This window comes from Balaenoptera acutorostrata, chromosome 13 (assembly GCF_949987535.1).
Source record: "Balaenoptera acutorostrata chromosome 13, mBalAcu1.1, whole genome shotgun sequence".
NCBI lineage: Eukaryota > Metazoa > Chordata > Mammalia > Artiodactyla > Balaenopteridae > Balaenoptera > Balaenoptera acutorostrata.
This window is the reverse complement of record NC_080076.1, coordinates 76,934,273-76,955,901: the sequence shown is the minus strand read 5'-3', so window position 1 is coordinate 76,955,901 and position 21,629 is coordinate 76,934,273. Positions and strand designations below refer to the sequence as shown.

Sequence of the window (21,629 nt, the reverse complement as noted above, 5' to 3'; positions counted from 1 at the left end):
AGTACAGAAAAATGGGAAAATGGCCCTGCCTAAAACAAACTTCTAGTCCAGCATGAATTCACAAATGAAAAGTCCTTATTTCGTATCAAGAATGGGAGACCTGGAGATGGGGAAGAGCCAGGACTAGTGTGGACCATGCAGTGCCTGGCTGGCACAGTGGGCTGTATGTTCTCTAGCAGCCAGAGTCCCCAGTCACACTATATTCACATCCTCACCATCTGCACACTCGCTGTCTTCCGATTGGGCTTCTTCAAGAGTAAGAGCGTATCACTAGTGCAGGACCTACATCAAGTCAGGGAGTTCCCACCTTGATTTGGAAAATCTGCATTTATGGGCTGAAATCTCATCTTTCTGAACTATTTGTAATTTTTTTCCTTCTATATTCATATAAAACTCTCCTTAAGGTGTTGCTAATTAGTTCTATTGATGAAATGGCCTGTACTGATACAGAAATAGAAATTTCAGCTCACTCAGGGAGTAGGTGAATGGTCCTAAATCACACCTGTAAAACGTAGAGCTAGTGGCCTTGGAATATATGTAATCCCATGATTTTAATCCTTTTCCTCAGACAAGGGATGAGAGGAAGGCTGAGCAGGCAGGGCAACAGGCCTGCCACAAGCAGAGTAGCCCCCTTTAATCTGGTTCACTATGTAACTGGGGTTCTACTGTCAAACACAGATTTTTAAACCACTGATCAAATCCAACTCTGATTTTTTTTTTTCAGGCTGAGCAGTGATAAAAATTATTATTTATTGAGCACCCAGTAAATTTAAAAATCAGGCATTTTGCTGAACTCTTAATACCCAGTAAAGGATTTGTCCCTCTGAGGGCAACTTAACTGCCCTATTTCATACCAAGCTGAGCATCTTATAAATGTGTGCACGGGCCTCGTCCCAATCAGTGGGTGGCTTTCATCAGCAGAGAATACAGGCCCCGCTTACTGTAGGGACCCAGGAAGCAAATGACCTGGAGTCTAGACCTCGCTCTGACTCTGGGTGTGTACCATTAGGGAAATCACTTAACATCACACCGTCTCAGTTCCCACAACGTAAAATGGGGAGAGTGCCCCCACTTCTGCCAACTTTAAGGGCATGAGTATTGTAAGCTTGAACTTAGTATATTCTCCAATCACAAGACGTTTGGTGTCTTCCTTGTTCATACATATAAATACATTTGGTTTCATCTTTGTTTTATAAAGGGTGATATTTCTTATGTTAGAGGGTTCTTATATTTAATAGACTCTTCCTTGCTTTGGTTTGGTTTTTCTGAGTTTGTCTATGGATCAATTATTGACCAGAGAGGGGCAGACCTGTCCTGGTCTTTGTTCTTTTGCTGTTATAATTAATTAAGCACCTTTGAGTGTGTATGAGTAATTGAACTAATGTTGTCCAGTGACTAAGAACTTGTACTTGTCTGTGCTGAACTTCTCCTGCTGAGATGTATGTGGAGTTGTCTAGAAAATAATTGCAAAGCATTTTGTCAATTTAGTAAATGCCGTTTGTAATTGTGCCAAATGCTTCCTAGGCATATCTTTAAAAAAAAACAAAACCTAATTTCTTCTCTCTGAGTTTCCTCAAAACCAAGGCTGGAGGAGTTCCCACTGGACCAGCAGGTATTGCTGATCCACTGGAACCATGCAGAGCAGGCTTGCCAATTCCTTTTTCATTCTCCGAGCAGCCAGGCTCCAAACTCTTCCTAGTTAAGGCACGTCCAGACCACTGGTGCCATTAGCAAATGTTCTCTGATACTGGACCAGCGGAAGGGAGGCTCCCAGGGCACCAAAAGGATTGGCTGCAGGCTCTGCAAGGCAGCTTGCCCCATTCATGAGAACAACAGAGCTCTGAGTTGCCCACTGCCCCTTGGTCTCTGCATCTCTGCAGGAGCCATAAGCCCACCTGGATGACAGTCTGGAAAAGATATACAGTGTTCACTCTTTTTAATGAACAGGGATGACCCAGAAATGCTGTTTTATAAAAGGATAAAATAATTAAATTTAAATCCCCAGAAGTTCTTCTCCCATCCTCACCCCCAAAAATATATATATATATTTTTTTTAAAGTATGTTCCTCTTCTCTTTATTTATTTATTTATTTATTTATTTATTTTTATTTTTGGCTGTGCTGGGTCTTCGGTTCGTGCGAGGGCTTTCTCCAGTTGCGGCAAGTGGGGGCCACTCTTCATCGCGGTGCGGGGACCGCTCTTCATCGCGGTGCGCGGGCCTTTCACTATCGCGGCCCCTCCCGTTGCGGGGCACAGGCTCCAGACGCGCAGGCTCAGTAATTTTGGCTCACGGGCCCAGCCGCTCCGCGGCATGTGGGATCCTCCCAGACCAGGGCTCGAACCCGTGTCTCCTGCATTAGCAGGCAGACTCTCAACCACTGCGCCATCAGGGAAGCCCTCAAAAATATATTTTAAAAGGAGGGTGGGCAGTCCACAAATACAAGAGTAGGAAACATTGCTCCCGTGCACGTGTAGTATATGGACATGTGCATAGCAGTTAGCAAACAGATTGATTCTGCAATGAGGGTCTGTTGTGCTAAAAGTAAGTGTAGTGATGGAGTATATTAGTAAGAAGGTGGCATTTAGCAGCCACAGTAGAGTCTCCCCTTACATTCAGCAGTAACAACCTCACCAGGTAGCAGTGCCCTGTTTGGACTCCACAGGGAAGGAGCCACAGAAAATGTAGAGAAGGGTGAAGTAGTGGCAACGAAAGAGAGGGAAGGAGCCCTGGCCCGTAGGTCATGATGCCTGCATTGCTGTCCCCTCTCTACCACTGGTGTCGCTCTCCTCCTCTGAGCTTCTCGTGCTATGTAAGGCCCTTCCCAGGCCTAGGGCCTTATCTGTAAACCATGAGGTATGACACAAAGTAGGGAGAGACTGCTTTTCCCATGGGTTTGGGAACTCTTGGTATTACTGCCCAGATGTTATTCCAGATCCCACCCCTAGCTCCTTTCCAAATAACCCTGTTCCTCTTAATTTTTTCATTAAAGTACAACATGCACATAGTAAAGCATACAGATCATAAGTGGATAGACCGTTGAAGTTTTATATATACCTGTGTAAACACCACCCATGTCAAGACATAGCCCATTATCAGCACCCACAAGTCTTCCTCCTGCCCCCTCCCAGTCAATATGCTGCCACTTCCTCAAAAGCAAGCTTCTATTCTTATTTTCATCTCTTTTATCTCACTGAAGTTTTGGAACTTTTTATAAATAGAATCATACATTATATATTGTTTTGTGTTTGGTTTTTGCTGAACATCATGTCTAAGAAATTCATCCATGTTGTGGCATAGAGTAGCAGTATGTTCTTTTTTTCATTGCTGTGTAGTGTTCCAGCATGTGAATATATCCATTCTATCTTTATTGGTGTTTAGATTGTTTCCCATCTGTGGCTTTTATGAATAATGCTGCTGTGAACATCCTGTTTGTCTTTCATCTACATTTTCAGTCATTTATTACTGGGTCTGCACCTAAGAGTGGAACAGCTGGATCATAGGAAGAACAGCTGGATCATAGAATAGTAGGACAGATCTGTATTTCACTCATTAGAAACTGCCAAACAGTTTTCCACAGTGGTGGTTCATCTTCCATTTCCACCAGAAATGAGAATCCCAGTTATTTTACATCCTCATCAGAACTTGATATTATTATTCTGTTACTATTATTTATTTTGGCCATTCTGGTGAGAGTCTAATGGTGCCTTACTTTGTATGCCTGTATGTTTGCGTGTTTAACATTTTATTCTGGAGAATTTCAGATGAACTCAAAAACAGAATAATACAGTGACATCCCATGTAACCCATTGTCCAGCTCTACAAACCGTCCATTCCTGGCCAGTCCCGCCCTATCTTCATTACATCCATTTGCTCCCCTCTCATATTATTTTGAAGTAAATCCCAGAATTTTTATAATTTCATCTGTAAATAAAGAATACCTCTAAATAAGAACGTAAAAATATATAACCACAGGACTAGTACACCTAGAAACTTCAGCAATATTTCCTTTAATATCATCTAATATCTAGTCAGTGTTCAAATTTTCAATTGTCTTATAAATGTCATTGTTTTTCACATTTTTCATTTGAATCAAGATATAAATTAAAATATGCCTACATGTGGCAGTTGGCTGATATGTTTCTTAAGTCTCTTTTAATCTGTAGGTTCCCCCTTTATCTTTCTTTTTTTTCTTGAAATTTATCTGTTGAAGAAACTGAGCTATTTGTCCTATAGAATTTCCCAAATCTGGATTTTGCTGACTGCATCCCCTTAACGTAGTCTAGCCAGTTCTTCCCTCCTCTGTATTTTTCTGTAAACTGGTAGCGGGATCTAAAAGCATGATTGGGTTCAGGGTCAGTTTTTCTGTTTGGGTTCAGCCCGCCTCACCACCGTTTGCTGTCTCTCTGAAAGCTGCATCAGAGCCAGCTGGAGCTCCAGGAGGTACGGCTCTCCTACCGACAGCTGCAGGTGAAGGTGGAGGAGCTCACCGAGGAGAGGAGTCTGCAGAGCTCTGCAGCCACCAGCACGTCCCTCCTGTCTGAAATAGAGCAGAGCATGGAGGCCGAGGAGCTGGAGCAGGAGAGAGAGCAGGTGCTGGCATCGCCACCGCTGTGGCACGTGAGGTTGCCCAGGGATCCTGGGGCAGACCCTGGCCTTCGAGAGCCCGTCGGCCATCCCTGTCACCCCGTGCCTGCTGTTTACCTTCAGCCTTGCAGGGGCCCGTGGTCTGCACTTGTGTGAGCCCCTAGGCCTGCTGGCTGGAGCTGTCATGAAGCAGTGCCTCTTAGGAAATGCTAGTTGACTAATATCAGCCTCATACCTCTTGTACTGACAGGGTTTTAGAACATTTGTGATCCATCCAATTAGCTTATTTTCATACTACTCATAACCACTCATTCCCCCAATCATGCGCTGACTTCCATCAAAGTAACTGACTATATAAAGATGTGCGTTATGTGCAAATGGGAGGGGCTTGAGGACAGGGAAAATAAGAATTGGGACTCTGTATAGGTGTACTGGGCCCAGAATAAGTATCAGTATTTCTTGGGACAGGTGATTAAAAAAAAAAAAAAAGCTTTCCCTATAACTAGTATCTTGGATTCATACACTAGAAAAAGATGGCTGGTGGCAGTCTTCTCTAGAATCCATAATCAGGAATAATTCTTTGTGGGGCAGCTGAGACTGCAGCTCTGGGAAGCCTACTGCCAGGTTCGCTATCTCTGCTCACACCTTCGAGGAAATGACAGCGCTGACTCGGCCGTCTCCACGGACTCCTCAATGGATGAGTCTTCAGAAACGTCGTCTGCCAAGGATGTACCAGCAGGCAGCTTGCGCACTGCTCTCAGCGAGCTCAAGAGACTGATACAGAGCATTGTGGATGGCATGGAGCCCACGGTAAGAGGCCAAGCTGAGAGCTCCTTGCTCCACAGAACCTGGCCGGTGGGAGGTTGAAACCAAATGCAGAGGGTGAGGTTAACCCTAGAACTGGAACCTTATAACGTCTGCAAGAATTTCTTCTGAGCCCTCGTCTGAGAGCACTGAACCACTGGGGAGCAGGCAGAGGGCCCGATGCCGGGGATGGAAGACTCCAGAGTCTCTTCCTGCAGGCACAGGATGCAGAGGAGGCCTCCCTCCGTGTGGTTATGTGCAGGCCACGGGGGCCTCGAGTGCGAGGGCTTTCCTGGGAGGCTTTGACTGTAGAAATTTGCATCCCGGTAAAAACTGCAAGTTACTTTTCTGTAGCCCCTCGGTCCTGGTGGTGGAGTTAGCTGTGAACAGGCAAACTTAAAAGATCTGAAGCTTCTCTGCTCGAAGGCTAGAAGTGAGCACAGAAAGTTGGGACGATCAACAACAAGGGCCTTTTAGAATTCCAGACGTGGCTCCTCTTGTGGAGGAGAGGAACATTCCCACAGGCTTCCCAGGCACACGGGTATTTCTTCCAGCTTCATGTCAGATTTCTGCCAGACTTACTCTCCATTCACCACCCCAGCTCTCGGGTTGTTGTTTTTCTTCAGGTTTCCTCATCCTACAGAATGGTTGCATCTCTCTACCCATATGAGGTGAAGTAAGGTGAAAGGGTGGTTGTCCTTACCTGAACATGCTGTGTTGATTTGTGGAACATACTGTAGTGTGGAGGCCGGGTCAGTGTGGGAAAGGGAGCTGTCAGAATGAGGTGTGCTGTTGGCTCCACACAATTTCCCTTCCCCGAAACCTGAAACAAAATAAATGTCTAGTTATTGTTTGCACATTGAAATTGAGCAAAAGAATCTCTCTCCTCTAACCCTCTATTTCTTCCCTCTTCTGCCTCTCTTTTTTTCCTCTCTCCCCCTCTCCTCCTCATCCCCCCTACTATCTTGTGCTTCCCCAAACCGAACCATCTCTCTGCTCCCCTCCCCATTGCTCCCCTTTCCTCTTTTATCTCTCCCTTCTGCATCTCTCCCACTAACCATCTCTCCACTCCCCTCCACTCTCACCACCTCTCTGGTTGGCCGGCTCTCTCTCTTTTGCTGTCAGAGCTCCCGGAGAATTGATGATGACTCCTTAGAAGAACAGATAAGGCAGACCAGTGAGGATTCGAGAGCCCTAAGGGAACTCATGGAGGGAGAGAGGGGTAAACTGAGGCAAAGCCTAGAAGAGCTGCAGCGGCTCCACAGTCAGGTGAGCATCCCCATCCTCAGCCCAGCGCAGGATGTGCATGTGTCCCCAGCTCCCTCAGGACCCCTGTGAGTTTCCCTCTCCCACGTCTCTTTGAGAAGCAGTTCTCCTCTGACAGATCCTCAGGGGCGGTGACCTAAAGTTGAGGTGAACTGGGTGTCTTCAAGAAGCCTGGGACTTCCCTAGTGGTCCAGTGGTTAAGACTCCGCACTCCCACTGCAGGGGGCCCGGGTTCGATCCCTGGTCAGCGAACTAAGATCCTACATCCTGTGTGGCCACGAAGAAGACAGTCCTCTGGTTTAGACCAAAGTGAAATTGTCAGGGATAAGAATAGCTTGACCCTCCATTTCCTCCAGCGACACACTGCCCTCTACAGAGCCCAGATAATTGGGTGGATTCTGACAGTTTAAAGTGCCATAGCTCCCAGGATGCTTATGGATGGTTTTCCAGCAACTTCTGAGCAGGGAAGTTTGCAAACCGAGGAACAATTGATCTTTGCAGGCCTGTTCTCCCTTTGTAAGTGCCGTCACCTCTGCCAGCCTGTTTTTCAGCTTTAGAGGCACTTACTGCTGCTCTCAGTGTTACTCTCCTGTTTGATCATGATCTCATCTCTTAAGAACACTGGAGAAGGACATCTATATTCTGATCTGAAAAGTTTTAAAGGGCTTAGGAGCAGCCCCACCCAAAAAGGAGCTTCTAAAATCTATCCTAGGAGATAAATAAACGCTCTTCCCTTTGACTGGGGTCATGTGTGGAGGTTCTGTCCCACTTGTGGGGGACACCAGACAGGTATCACTTTAAACCCTGCCCCCTTCTTTCGTTGTCCAAAGCTAGTCATCCCTTCCTGCTACGGGAAGAGGTTGCTGAGAGATGGAATTTAAGCCTGGCTTTCACTTCAGTCAGTATTTCTTAAATTTAAAGGAACTTACAGAAATAAACTCCTGCCTTTTTTGGGTTGTACCCATTAGACTTTCTAGTATTATTCCCTTGGAAGATATTGCACCCCTAGCCATTACTGTTCTCTTCTTCTTGTGAGTGACCAGATAAGGAGGACAGGAAGATGCTCCTGAAAGCTGTATTTTGTTCCTGGCCAACCCCTGGGAAGTAGGGTTGGGCAGCCAAAGACATTCTTTTGCCTAAAACCTAAGACCCTCAGGTGGTCGTTCCTTTTGCTGGGGGGGCCGGTTGGGGGGAGTGTCAGACCTTCCAAACTCGAAGAATAAAATGCAAGAGAAAGCAGATATAAAAGTTCTTTGGATTAATAAAAGTCGCTTTGTTGCTTCTCTGAATTAGAAAACTAGAAACCCGAGAGGGCATTATTTGGTTCAGAAACATTAGCAAGGTGGAGGTTGCTGAGAGTCTGCTATGGAACTATTTAGGAGGCCATCTCTACCAGGGAATTTTCCTTAAAAGTTCAACTGATAACTGGTTTAGGTCAATTCCTGTGGATTCCCTTTCAAAAAAACCTCATCAAGCAGATGGTTACGCTTGGTCCCAAATAGGATATAGAATTGGGCCTCTGCCAGGGGTCATCTCTTCCTTAGTCAAAGCTGCAAACCTCTCAGCCAAGCCGTCCCTTGGGAGTAACATTGACCTCCCAGGGCAGTGGATGGGATGCGGGTTGAGTTGCCGGGACAGTGGAAATGGCAGCCATCATGGCGGGCAGAGGTGCCTAGTGCAGTTAGCTCAGCACATGCCTGTGCTGCCCTAGACCCCGAGAGGCGCAGGGTGGATGTGATAAGGCCCCTGCACTCCAGGGCCTCTCGCTATCATGAAGGGAGTCAGGCCAATTTTGTACCCTTTGGGGAGCAGGGCCCAGACAAGGTGGCATGTGACCGAGTTTCCAACAGACAGATCCTAGACCAAGGTCTGCCCTCGCCCATGATCCAGCCTCCACTCCCACTGCTTTCTTGCTGCTTTCTTTTCTCTCCTGGAAACTAGGCCAGAGGTAAAAGGTATGGGGGCCTGGAAGGTGAAGTGCCGGCAGTACCGCACCTCCTCAGAGGCCTACCCAAATTTTAAAATAAAAGAGAGCCCAGGTTTAATTTAATTGATAATTACTTGTTTGAGGCAGAAACCCATAGCCAGACCTGAAGACTTGCCCCCTGCCCTCGTGATGGCCGTGGAGAGCTCCCTGCCCACCCACTCAGCCTTTTCTCCCCCATCCCTGCAGCTCTCCAGTGAGCGCTGACCGTGGGGTCTGGAGCTGCTGCCGGGAGCCAGGGAGGACCTGCAGAGCAATATGAAAAGTTGTTATTCTTGGCTCCTCAGCCAATTCCCAGGCCAATAAACCAGGTCGTGGGAGGCACAGTAAGAAACACAGTCCCCAACCCGGTCATTTGGCTCCTTTATGCTTGACTGAAGCACATGCCAGTTACTGCAGGGACATGAAAACTCTGGGGAGTGTGTGCTGGGAGCAGTTGAGGCCCTTATTAATGAGATCTCGGTGACCCCTCTAAAATCTCAGCAGGTTCTCTCTCCTCCATCCTCCTAGGCACTGTCCCATTTCACACCTTCATTCTTTCACACCCTGCCTTTGGTCCTCACCTCCCAGCTGATTGCCTTCCCCCAGCCCAGTCACCCTCCATATGATATGGATCCATCTTTCTGAAGCACAACTTGAACGTGGGACACCGCTTGCACGTTCTAGATTGACTTCCCATCGTCGAGTAATGGGAAGCCTCCAGCCCTCTTGGCACCATGGTCTGGCTGCATCCAGCCATCCAGCCTCCATTCCTGTTGTTTCCATCTCACCTCCTTAGCTTTAGCAGAATTGAATGTAGGCTACAGACGGGCGTGGCACAGGCTACCCTTGTGTTCCCACATCTGGGTCTTTTCTCTGCCTGGAAGACTCACCCTCCCAGTCCAGCCTTAGACCCCACGCAAGAACAAGCTCAAGGTCTGACATACTTTTGTCTTCTCCTAAAGCATCTAGTGCAGCACCTTTCTTAGAGCAGGCATGCAAATGATTGTCAGCCCTGGATATATGACTTCAGGATGTTTCCTTTGATGCTATTCAATCTCGAGGACACCCACCTTAACGGGGAAAAGTGGATTTAGGGGTGGCTGTAACGTAAGTCAGCAGATAAACAAGCCCACTGGGTCCTCATGACAGCTGTCAGCTGGAAGGTCTATATGGGGGGAGGAGGGGGAGGCACTTACACCCTGAGCGGGGCCCTGATATTATTTATTTTGTTTGATCCTCACAACAACTTGATGGTGGGGAATACTTCTTTTTATCCCTGCTTTTTATGGAACTTATGTGCAGCTCAGAGAGGATAAGTCCTTTGCCACTCCTAAGCTGGCAGTCTCTACCTTGATCAGATTTTCCAGGCCAAAGCAAAAAGTTCTTGTGGAGTTTTGTCTGGAGCATATTAAATGTTGGCATTTCCTGCCTAGTATGTAGTTCTGTCACTCAGCTGGCAGAACACCTGGCTGGCCCACAGCTGGCCTGAGGCCACGTCAGGGCTCATTTGGTCTGAGGAGGGCTGGCTGTTTCTGCCAGGAGCTTTCTGGGTCTCGAGTTCTGGGCTACCAGGCTGCGGAACCTGCTAAGAATAGGGTGAGGCTGGGCTTCTCACCTGTTGCCTCATCTGCCTCAAGGCTCATTGCACCTGCACGTCCTGGCCTGTGCAGTTGCCCAGCCCGTTCTTCCCTAAGGCTTCTCACCCTGCTCACTGGAGCTGTCCCTACCATGAAAGCACAGAGCACCAGGTCCTGACATTCCCTACCACGCACCTGAGAGTACAAAATCCATTGCCCATAGCGACAACAAATAGTCCCGTATCCCTCTTCATTACTGGGTGTCCTGTGATTTGCTCCTCAGTGGCTGCTACCCCAGGAGCTGGCAACTGTGTTGCCTCAGCTTGGGGGTTCCAAAGTACCTCCAGGGAAACTTGCTCTTCAGCCTTAGTCCTGGGGCCTTTGCTCAGCTTCATTGTCTAAAGATGATTAGACCTGGGCCTTGAAGAGCAGAGGAGTGTACAGAAGGTGATGTCTGTCCCCTTCTGGGAGGGACAGACCTGTCTGGATGGATCTTCCCTTGGAAATATGTAAAAGTATGTGTAATATTTAATAAGAGGGCAGGGTCAGGCATCCTGACTCTAGTCTGATCCTATCAACTGAGAAGAAGGGCTCCCCGCCTTCCATTCATTCAACAAATATTTATTGAAAGCTCTACCAGGCAGGGTTTCTGGTTGCAGACAACTGAAACTCGCTCTGCGTAACTTAAGCAGGAAGAGAATATATTGGAATTAAATCTGAAATCTTACAGAATCAACAGGAAGGCTGGAGAACTGAGCTCCAAAACAGGAAGCCATGGGGAGTGGGGCAACAAATCCATTTGTTGTCCATGTACTAATTTCCCACTGGCCGATGGCTTTGCTGTACTCTCAAGAGCTGCAGCCCCAGGTGGGCTGAGCTCTTCCCTGGCCACTGAGATCCAGCCTAGCATGAGGCCTCCTCTCTCCTGGAGCAGAGGGCAGCAGGAAGTCACCAGCCTGCCCTGCACATAGGCCCTGGGCCTGCCTGGGCCTTGTTCTTTCCTCCCTCTTGGAGGGAAACACCCCAGGCCAGCAGCAGTGGTATCATCACGTTTATCCCCTTCGTCTCCCGTTAGGTGACACTGCTGAGTGTGGAGATGACTGCGTTGAAGGAGGAGAGAGACCGACTCAGAATGACATCTGAGGACAAGGAACCAAAGGAGCAGCTTCAGAAGGCCATCAGGGACCGGGATGAGGCCATTGCAAAGTGAGTGGGCACCACTTGTTTAACTGAAAGTAACATGAGTATGTGCTCAATTTTAAAAGTTAAATCATACAGAAGAATACAAAACAAAGTGAGAGTTTCCCCGCTACCCGCCCTCACTGCCAATCCCATTCTTCTTCACAGACAGACACTACTGTTAAAAGTCAGGTATGCGTTTTTTGCAGCTTTTTTCCGTATGCATATACAGGTGTACAATATAGTTTTTGCAGATTTCTTTAAAAACATCAGTGAGATGATGCGCCACGTCTTGTTTTTTTGTTTCCACTTATATCTTAGCTTTCCAATATCATTATATGTATCTACCTCAACTTTTTTTTTTTTTTTTTTTTTTTTTGCGTAGTGAAATACTTTATTTATTTTTGTCTGTGTTGGGTCTTTGTTGCTGTGCACGGGCTCCCTCTAGTTCCGGCGAGCGGGGGCTTCTCTTGTTGCAGAGCACAGGCTCCAGGCGTGCGGGCCTCAGCAGCTGTGGCTCACGGGCTCTAGAGCTCAGGCTCAGTAGTTGTGGCGCACGGGCTCAACTGCTCCGAGGCATGTGGGGTCCCTCTGGACCAGGGCTTGAACCCGTGTCCCCTGCACTGGCAAGCGGATTCCTAACCACTGTGCCATCAGGGAAGTCCCCTACCTCAACTTTTTAATTTTTAGGTTAGTTTTTTGGTTGTTTTTGTTTGTTTTATTTATCATTATAGACATTTTCAAGCATACACAGAAGTGAAAAACATAAGATGAATTCCGACCTACGTACTTCTGAGTTTCAACACTAACCAGCATATGGCCAGTGTTGTTTCATCTATAGCCACCCACTTCTTCCACCTCCCCTCTGGACCACGTTAAGGCAGATCACAAGACATCGTATCATCTCATCCATAAACACTTTCACATAAATCTCTATCAGAAAAAGACTCTTTGTAAAACACACACCAGAATTATCACATGTAAAAAAAGCTTAAAACAATTTCTTAATATCATCTAGTATCCAGTGTTCACATTTCCCCAGTTGTCCCATAAATGCCTTATTGAAAAAATATTTAATTTATTTGGCTGTGCCGGGTCTTAGCTGTGGCACTAGGGATCTTCATTGCCATGTGTGGGATCTTCAGTTGCGGCATGTGGGATCTAGTTCCCTGACCAGGGATCGACTCCAGGCCCCCTGCATTGGGAGCATGGAGTCTTACTTAGCCACTGGACCACCAGGGAAGTCCCATAAATGTCTTTTTATAATTGATAAGTATCAGACTCCAAAGTCCACATACTCTGTTTACTTGTTATGTCCCAAAAGTCTGTAACACTTCCCCTTCCATTTTTTTTTCCAATTTGCATTTATTGAAGAAACTGGATCTTTTATCTCATAGTTTTTCTGCATTCTAAGTTCTATTGCATCCCCAGAGTGTCATTTAACATTTTTCTCTGTCCTTTATATTTGTAGTAAACTGGGTCATTTTTTTTTTAACATTGTAATTTCACTGTTTCTTTTTGTTTTTATTTATTTTTGGCTGTGGTGGGTCTTTGTTGCTGCACGTGGGCTTTCTCTAGTTGCGGCGAGCGGGGGCTGCTCTTTGTTGCAGTGCACGGGCTTCTCATTGCAGTGGCTTCTCTTGTTGCAGAGCACGGGCTCTAGGCGCGTGGGCTTCAGTAGTTGTGGCACGCGGGCTCTGTAGTTGTGGCTCTCGAGATCTAGAGCGCAGACTCAGTAGTTGTGGTGCACGGGCTTGGTTGCTCCGCGGCATGTGGGATCTTCCCAGACCAGGGCTCGAACCCATGTCCCCTGTATTGGCAGGCGGATTCTTAACCACTGCACCACCAGGGAAGTCCCTGGGTCATTTTTAAATAATGTTTTGGGCTTTCTCTGGCAGAGAAGAAATGCATAAATGCATTCTTTTACATTCAAAATATGTGGCGGTACATAGGCAAAAAACATTTACATATTCCCCATTCCCCTGAAAATTATTTATCACACCCTCAATCTGCCGTATATGCTGTGTGTGAGGAGATAAAAGGTACTAAAAATGCGCCTGCTTTGGGGGCTTTACAATACATTAATAACAACATTTGTGCATCACTTTACTACTTACAAAACACTTCATCCTTTCATCATCCCAGCCACAGCAAGAAGTAAAACTTTTTAATCCCAGTTTTACAGATGAGGAAATTTCCCCGGGATCACAGCCAGCGCTGATCACTGGCCTCCACCTCAGGTCTCTGACTCCTGTTCCACATCCTTTCTCCTTACCTCAAGGCTGCTTGTCAGGAAGCTAAAACGAGGTTATTTAAAACAATTTGTAGAGGCTTTCCTGGTGGCGCAGTGGTTGAGAATCTGCCTGCCAATGCAGGGGACACGGGTTCGAGCCCTGGTCTGGGAAGATCCCACATACCGCGGAGCAACTAGGCCCGTGAGCCACAATTACTGAGCCTGCGCGTCTGGAGCCTGTGCTCCGCAACAAGAGAGGCCGCGATAGTGAGAGGCTCGCACACCGCGATGAAGAGTGGCCCCCCACTTGCCGCAGCTGGAGAAAGCCCCCGCACAGAAACAAAGACCCAACACAGCCATAAATAAATAAATAAATAAATAAATAAATAAATAAATAGGATGCATTTCAAATTGTCTTAAAAAAAAAACAATTTGTAAATAGATACTATTTGCCTTTTTTAAAAGTAATATGACACGTTTTAATTTCTGACTTTAAAATTCACACCTTCCCACTTCTCGCTTCCATATACAATTGTCCCCTCCCCTCCGTTCTGTTCTCTTTAATCATTTCCATCATCTCCGTTTTCATAGTTTTACCTTTGGGTCCCCTTGTCTATCGGGTCAGAATCTCATATCAGGTTGTCTTTCAATCTCCAGTTCATTTTGGAATTATCCTTAGTGAGGCTCACAAACCTGTGTTATCTTTGCCATTCCTGGTGGATTTAGTTACTGAATACTTGAATAGCAGTGTGGTATTTTGGAGTGAGACCGTACTTTTATGAATAACAAAGGGTGAGATTGTGCCAAACAATTAGGGAATAAAATGGTAAAATTAGGGTACTAATTGTAGAAGCCCAATGGGAATAAAAAGCAGAATAAGTTAGAAGTAGAGTCTAGTTGGTCACCTTCTCTCAGCTAGACAAGCGGAGGAGAGCTGACCATCAGGCTCTGACCATACTCTGTCATCAGCATGGGAGGTGGGAGATACAGCCAGAGAAAGTGCCAGGGTTCAGGAGAGCAGAAAGAGCAGTTGTCCAGTCCTCTCCCTTAAAATAAGTGCATCTAGCTCTGACACCTGGGTGACAGGAAATCACCAAATCTCCATGAAACCTTGAAATGCATGTCCTTTCCTGCTGCCAAAGGAGGCCCCCGGTTAACCTCCTGGGGTCTGACTGAGCAGATTTGCACACTCTCCTCCCTGAGTAGGGAGAATTCTGGACCTGTTCTTCCTGGACCCTGTAAAACAGGGCTGGTCCTTAGGGAGGGTGTTAGATCACTCCAGGATAGTTCTTTTTCTGTCCCTTAGAAATGAAATTCTGGGTATACAAAAATTCAGACAAGAGACCTAAGGAGTCATTCAATGTGGGGGAATCACACATTTGTATAGGACCATAAGAATTTTACAAGATCCTTTCATATACATCATCTCTGATCCTGGCTGCGCTTTAGTATCATCTGGGGAAGTCTCCCCCTGCCAGAGCCCTCTCCAGAGCAATTCAATCTGAATCTCTGAGTTTGGGGCAACTTCTTAAAAGCTTCCCCTTACGCCCACCCCATTATTCTAATGTGCAGACAGGGGTGAGAATCCCCCAAGGAAAATAACTTCCCTCTCTTCACTGGACAGCAGCAACCTTAAGGTGTTCCTTATCCTGTACAATAGGTGAGTTTCAGAAAAGTTAAGTAACAGTTTTATCTCCTTGCAGGTGAAAGGTCCTCAGTGAAAAAAATCCGGGGCTAGCAGTCTGCCGTACAAAAACAAAAAGGAGTCAGTTGCTAGTGGTTTCATTTAAATAAGGAATTCTTCTAGCCCTTTGAAATATTCTTTTTTAAAACTGATTAGGTACTTCCCTGGTGGTCCAGTGGGTAAGACTCCGTGCTCCCAATGCAGGGGGCCCGGGTTGGATCCCTGGTCGTGGGAACTAGATCCTGCATGCATGCATGCTGCAACTAAGAGCCTGCATGAGGCAACTGGGACCCGGTGCAGCCAAAATAAATAAATAAAGTATTTAAAAGAAAAAAAAGACACATTTAAAAAAAAAAAAAGTAGGAAATGCCTCTGAAACAAAAATATATTTTTTTAAAACTGATGAATGTATTGATCAGGGACTTATGCAGCATTGCTTTCCTTGCCTGGGGTTTCCCATGAACGAGAAGCACCAAGATTCCCTAGTGAGCAAACGTTCCGGAGGGTGCAGTCCAAGGCTGTGACACCTAGGTCCGCAAGGTGGGCCCAGCTCAGGGGGCTTTCAGGAAGGAAGGGGACCCCTCGATGCCTGGCGGGCCGCAGTTGCTGCTGGACCTCTGCCCCTCCGCCAGCAGCATTACTCAGCACATTCTGGGGTCTTCAGGCTGTTCGTGGCGACACCTGCCGGGAGACGCCTGTAAGCTCAAGAGGCTGCCCTGCCGCGGGGCGCTAGGGGTTTGCGTTGACGTTCCAGGACCGGGGCGTCCATGACAACCCGCGCCTTGCAAGGATTTCCGCAGTTTGCGGGCAGCCAATGGCAGTGGGCGTGATGGGAGCAGCGTGCGGTATTTGAGATGCCGGAGCTGATTGGACAGGCTCAACTCCTGTCCCCGCAGCTGCAGTGCGGGTGGGCGGACCTGGTGTGAGAGGTCTGGAGCGGCTTCTCTAGGAAGGGTAGGCGGGGAGCCGTTCTGGGACCTTGGAGTGTTGGGGGAGGTGACCGATTGCTCGGTGGACTTGAGGCCAGAGAGGAAGTGCTGGTCGCGTGGTGGCCCGAGCGGATTACCCCAACTGCTCTGCCTTCCGGCCGCGCTTAGCTTTGATGTGAGCTGGGCAGCTTCTGCGGTGGGTTCTCTCAAGGCCATGCACATTGGTCGCTGGCCCTGTGCGACGAGGAGTTTTGTTAGTTTTGCCCTTTTGAATGTGAAGGGTAACGGTTGATGGGCTTCCCTGGTGGCACAGTGGTTAAGAATCCACCTGCCAATGCAGGGAACACGGGTTCGAGCCCTGGTCTGGGAAGATCCCACATCGCGGAGCAACTAAGCCCGTGTGCCACAGCTACTGAGCCTGCGCTCTAGAGCCCACGAGCCATAACTACTGAGCCAGTTCACCTAGAGCCGGTGCTCTGCAACAAGAGAAGCCACCGCAATGCGAAGCCGGCACTCCACAACGAGGAGTAGCCCCCACTCGCCGCAACTAGAGAAAGCCCGCGCACAGCAACAAAGACCCAACGCAGCCAAATAAATAAATAAATTTATTTTTTTTTAAAAAAGGTAACGGTTGATGAAGATAAGGGCTAAATAATGCTCATTTTGGCAGCTGGGCAACCAGTGCCACCTAGCAGAAGCTGCCCAGCTAGTCTCTTGCATTTTTTATTCCCATTCCCCGGCTCTCCAAAAATTGTCCTTTGCGTTGAACAACCATGATTTAGGAATGTTGGGGAAGGTGAACAAAATAATATGTAAAACATATCAAAATGTGAAAATACAAAATGCAAAAGTGTGGGAGCAATTACCCATCAATGATCCTCATCCAGAGATAACCAAGTAGACATTTTTGTGTATGACCTTCGAATACACACAGGCAATTTTTCTTTTACAAAGCTTGTATCATATGTGACCTTGTTTCTTGTTTTTTTTCTCCACTCAGCATACATCAGGAGTATTGCCCCACTGTCAGTAAATATTCAATGTCGTGGTTGTTACTGGTGATTGTATTCCATCATATAATTTACCCTAATTGTTGGCTACAACGATTAGCTAAGCTGTGATGACCACCACTGTGTGGCTGCCTTTGCACACACCCTTAAAGGGGGATTGCTAGTGGAAAGGAGAGCGCTAGGCGGTTAAGTCCGACTTCCAAGGGGACTGGCCTTTTGGGGGAAAAATTAGCAGTTCCTTAGTGCTGTGAGGCCTTTGATCTCTGGGTTCCAGTCCTGATTTAAGTATCATTCTTTTTTAATCACTTCTTGTTTGAGATGGGATAACAAATTATTCCTTCACCTACAGGTTGGTTATGAAAATTGAGAAAATGTATATGAGAGCATATTGCAAAACTTTCCAACCCTCCACAAGTAACATCATAGTTACTGTTACAGTTACTGTTTGTTGTGAGTTTGGGGTCAGAGGCTGTTTCCTCATCCTGAGGACTCCAGGTGCCCCAGGCAAAGAACCTGATGCCTCTGGCACAAGGTGTCCACGCTCACCCTGGCTTGTCTGTTCTCAGGAAGAACGCTGTGGAGCTGGAACTCGCCAAGTGCAAGATGGACATGATGTCTCTGAACAGCCAGCTACTGGATGCCATTCAGCAGAAACTGAACCTCTCGCAGCAGCTTGAGGCTTGGCAGGTAAGGGAGAGTCTCTGAACCCAGGCTGAGTGTAAGAATGAGAGCTTGTTACTGGAGGGTCCCATGCGTGTGGGGTGAGCAGTAATCCCAGTCTTCACCTGCTGAAATTCAGGGCTCGCGGTCCCCCAGTCCCTGGGGAAGAATGCCTAAAGGAAGATGCTCTCGAGAGCAAGGAACCCCGGGCTGTGCCGACCTCTAGGCTTGGAGCAGGGGCCTCCTTCAGCTAATCGTCCTGGCTTTGTTTAAATTAGCCAGAAAGAAACGGCCGTTAACGTGGAGGGCCCAGGAAGCCCTATATGACTGACTGAAAATTCACAACTGGATGTTTGTAGTTCAGCCATCCTTGGGTTACCAGCAGCTGATGCTCTTCCCTTTCTCAAAGGCCAGCTTCCTTTTTTCCAAAGAGCACTGTCCTGGCACAGGTCTGGGGAAAATGAGTCAGTGTGTCCGTCTCTAGGACCACAGTTGTCAGAGTCCAGTCAGCCTACCCTGCCCCAGGCCCAGTGCGGCTGCCCACTGGGCCAGGGCCATACTTGCTTTTTGTTAATGAGGTTAGGGTAGTACAATTTCAGGATGTGGGTGTAACCATTCTTGTTTCTCCCCAAGAAATCCTAACCAGATAGATGAAAAGTCCCCTGCGGCTTTCCCAGGCAAGCCCCACATGGAGGGCAGGTTAGAAGCGACTGTTCCTCCACGGCCCTGCCGGGCTGGCCGCAGGAGCACCGGCTTCCCCGCTAGAGAGATGCTCCCTGGCTCCCTGCCTCCTGCCCCAAAGTCAGCTGCTGTTTCCTGGCTCACCGCCCCTGTTCTTCTCTCTTTTCTCTCGGCTACAGTTTGCTTCCTCAGGGCTTTTTACTATCTGGCTCCTTTGGTTTCTGATCTAGTGGCCTTTCTCAGTTCCCGTATCAACAGCTTTAGTTGTACACCCCTCCTGCCTTTGAGGTGAGATTGAGCCCTCATCCCCCCACCCTCTTCCCTGCCACCATCGCAGTCCTGCCCCTGCCGCCTCCCTTGTGGTCCACCGTGTTGTGTGTCGGTGCCGGCGTCATCTCCGTACAGCGTGCCATGCCATCGATCGAGCCCCGGCCTCCCTCCTCCTTCCACTGTCACATCTGGTGAGCGCGGCAGGCAGCTGGTGGCCCAGTACTGACAGGCTGACCCGTCTGACCCCGGTTTCTTGGTTCCACCTCCTCATAAATGGGTTGTTTTATAGAAGTAACGGCCGGCATGGAATTATGAGCAGCTCATGCATGTGTGTGTACGAAGTTTTGAATTGATATATTTCACGGAATTATCTTGATAAATCTTAAAGTATAAAAAAACTGCAGTTTGCAATGTACCAGAAAAAACACTGGCAGCTTTGAAAGGGTTTCTTTCTGAAGGACCCCATGACATTCCTAAGGTTGCACTTAACAACATAGATTTTTATGGAGCACTTCCCAAGTACAGGGCACTGTGCTGAGGATTTGACACAGGGACCTTCAAAGTAGGGACTATATCTTATTTTTGTGAGGAGGAGAGGTGTAGGTAGAAAGTTGAATATGAAGAAGGGAGGGGAGGAAGGCAGGAGAGCAGGACGTGAGCAAGGGGTCCACACCCGCCGCCACCTGGTGACATGGTCAGGAAAGTCCCTTTGTTTCACGCTGAAACTTGCAAAGACATTTGAGTGACTGGTGAGACCTTAGGTGGGTATGTAGGAGTGGTGGACAAGCTGGTCAAGCTGGTCAAGCTGGTCAAGCTGCGAGAGGGGCCCAGCCAGCCCACTTCCTGTGCTCAGCAAGTGAGCAGCTGCTCTGGGCCGCTGAGGTCATCTGCCCCGACCTCAGGAAACGCCCAGCCCGACAGCAGGCCTCACAGTCCTGTGCACGAACAGACACGAGCAGCTGATTCACTCCAGCATTCGGCCCAAGGCTCGGTCTTTTCACCAGGACATCCCAGAGCCCATCGGGTTTAGGGTGAAGGAATCAGGCAGATGCTTGTGTTTCCGGCTGATGTTACTAGATAGGGCTGCTTTTGATTCTAAACCAATAGTTTTCATAGTGTGTTAGTGGCGGAACGCCTTTTATCAAATGGAATCTTGCACAGACTCAGAATCTAGCAAGTAGAATGGAGAGTGGAGCTGCTCAGTCCGTTAGCCACTCCGTGGCATAAAAGCTGATACTCTGTAAGGCGAAGTCAGGGAGAAGGGGGAATTTTCTATGCAACTTTAACACACCAGAGGGGAAAGGTGCTACCCCATTGAGGAAGCCAAGGAAGTGGGCGTTAAGTTGGAGCAAGACAAGCCCCGAAGATGGTGGTGCCCCCTGGCCTCTGCCAGTGGGGGCCGAGCACATGGTTGGTGGTCAGCGACGAGGGCACCAGGGAGCCTGTGACCTCGCACATGGGCCTGCCAGGGGTACATGGGCATCAGCAGTTCAGGCTGGTAGTAATTTGAAGGGGATGAAGGGGCAGGAAAAGCCCCCTGAGGCCAGGATGTTAGGCTGGAGAGCTGGCAAGCTGAGGCCACCCCAGGGCTTGGTGGGGGGTGGGTACCAAGTGAGAGGTGCCCACCCAGACCCAAGGGGTCACAGGAAGCAGGACAGAGAGGGCCGGTCACAGGCAAGGCTGAGCACTGGTGTGGGCTGGCAGGCCTGGGTGGAGAGGCAGACAGGCAAGTACCAGCTGCAGCCATCCTCTGGGCCCATAGAGACACACCTGGTCTGCGGGGTCAGCCGAGGGAGTAATACTAGTGAGAAGCCAGCCCAAGCCCTGAGGAGACTGGAGGTGCCGCGTGGCTACTGTTGTGTCCCCGCACCGCGTCCACACTTGCTGCTTTCTTGGTCGCGTCGGGGCAGCCGTGGCTGCAGCCGCTCACTCATCTCATCCGTCATCCTCACCTCTCGTGCTTCCTACGTTTGCCACCTCCCCGCCCACCCCCAGCGCCGGGTCAGAGCTGCTCAGCCCCCTCCGCTCTGCCCTCTGCAGGATGACATGCACAGGGTCATTGACCGACAGCTGATGGACACGCACCTGAAGGAACAGAGCCGGCCTGCTGCTGCCCTCTCCAGGGCCCATGGCTCGCGGCGTGGCGATGAGCCCAGCACTGCTGAAGGCAAACGGCTCTTCTCATTCTTCAGGAAAATTTAAACTGGGAGGAGTCAGGCCAGCAAGGATGGGCGCACTGGAGGCGACTGAAAAGGGGGCATGGGCTGGGGCCCAGCGCACCATGTGTGCACGCCAGACCCCACCCCCCGGCCAGGCTCAGCGGCCGCACTGCCCACCCGCACAGGGGCCAAGTCGTCCAGGAGGGCCCACTCGACCTCTGAAGGCTGCTCTCAACAGAGGGACAGGCAGGAGCCTTGTCCCCACTGCCTGGCCACACCCAGCCTGGGCTTCCCTGGGATCCGCTGCTGTTGAGCGGGGCTCAGGCTGCCTCCAGAGTGGCCCCTTGGTTGGGCTCTGCTGCTCAGACCTGATGGATCACAGCCCACCCCGCCTACCCCTCAATGACTCCCATGCCCAACCCCAAGCACCGCTGCCCTTCTGCTTTGGAATACGGGGAATGGAAGAAATGGAGGCCCTTTCTGCATGCCTCAGGAGGCCCTGGCTGCCCCCAGCTGGTCTGAGCCACGGGGGCCTAGTCCTGCAGGGCACCAGGCCCCAGCCTGAACCCCACCCTCAAGCAACCCCTGGCCCAGGGAGGACGCGGCCCCTCACCCACGTGCATGCA

The 21,629-nt window shown here is 48.9% G+C and overlaps 1 protein-coding gene across 4 annotated transcripts in view; it reads left to right on the top strand.

Moving 5' to 3' along the window:
- Positions 1 to 21,629, top strand: part of LOC103010337 (BICD family-like cargo adapter 1) — a 123,610-nt gene that overhangs the window by 74,351 nt on the left and 27,630 nt on the right. Inside the window, exons 5-11 of one of the 4 annotated variants that reach the window (XR_009005043.1) lie at positions 4,412 to 4,591; positions 5,177 to 5,395; positions 6,515 to 6,658; positions 11,274 to 11,404; positions 17,800 to 17,920; positions 18,754 to 18,862; positions 20,885 to 20,970. Coding sequence is in view for 3 of the 4 variants with exons in the window: in XM_057526589.1 (XP_057382572.1) it covers positions 4,412 to 4,591; positions 5,177 to 5,395; positions 6,515 to 6,658; positions 11,274 to 11,404; positions 17,800 to 17,920; positions 20,885 to 21,046 (957 nt within the window). In the remaining variant the exon portion in view is untranslated. Of the gene's footprint in view, positions 1 to 4,411; positions 4,592 to 5,176; positions 5,396 to 6,514; positions 6,659 to 11,273; positions 11,405 to 17,799; positions 17,921 to 18,753; positions 18,863 to 20,884; positions 21,075 to 21,629 lie in introns of those variants that run through there. The other 3 variants (XM_057526589.1, XM_057526591.1, XM_057526590.1) reach the window with 3 other exon arrangements.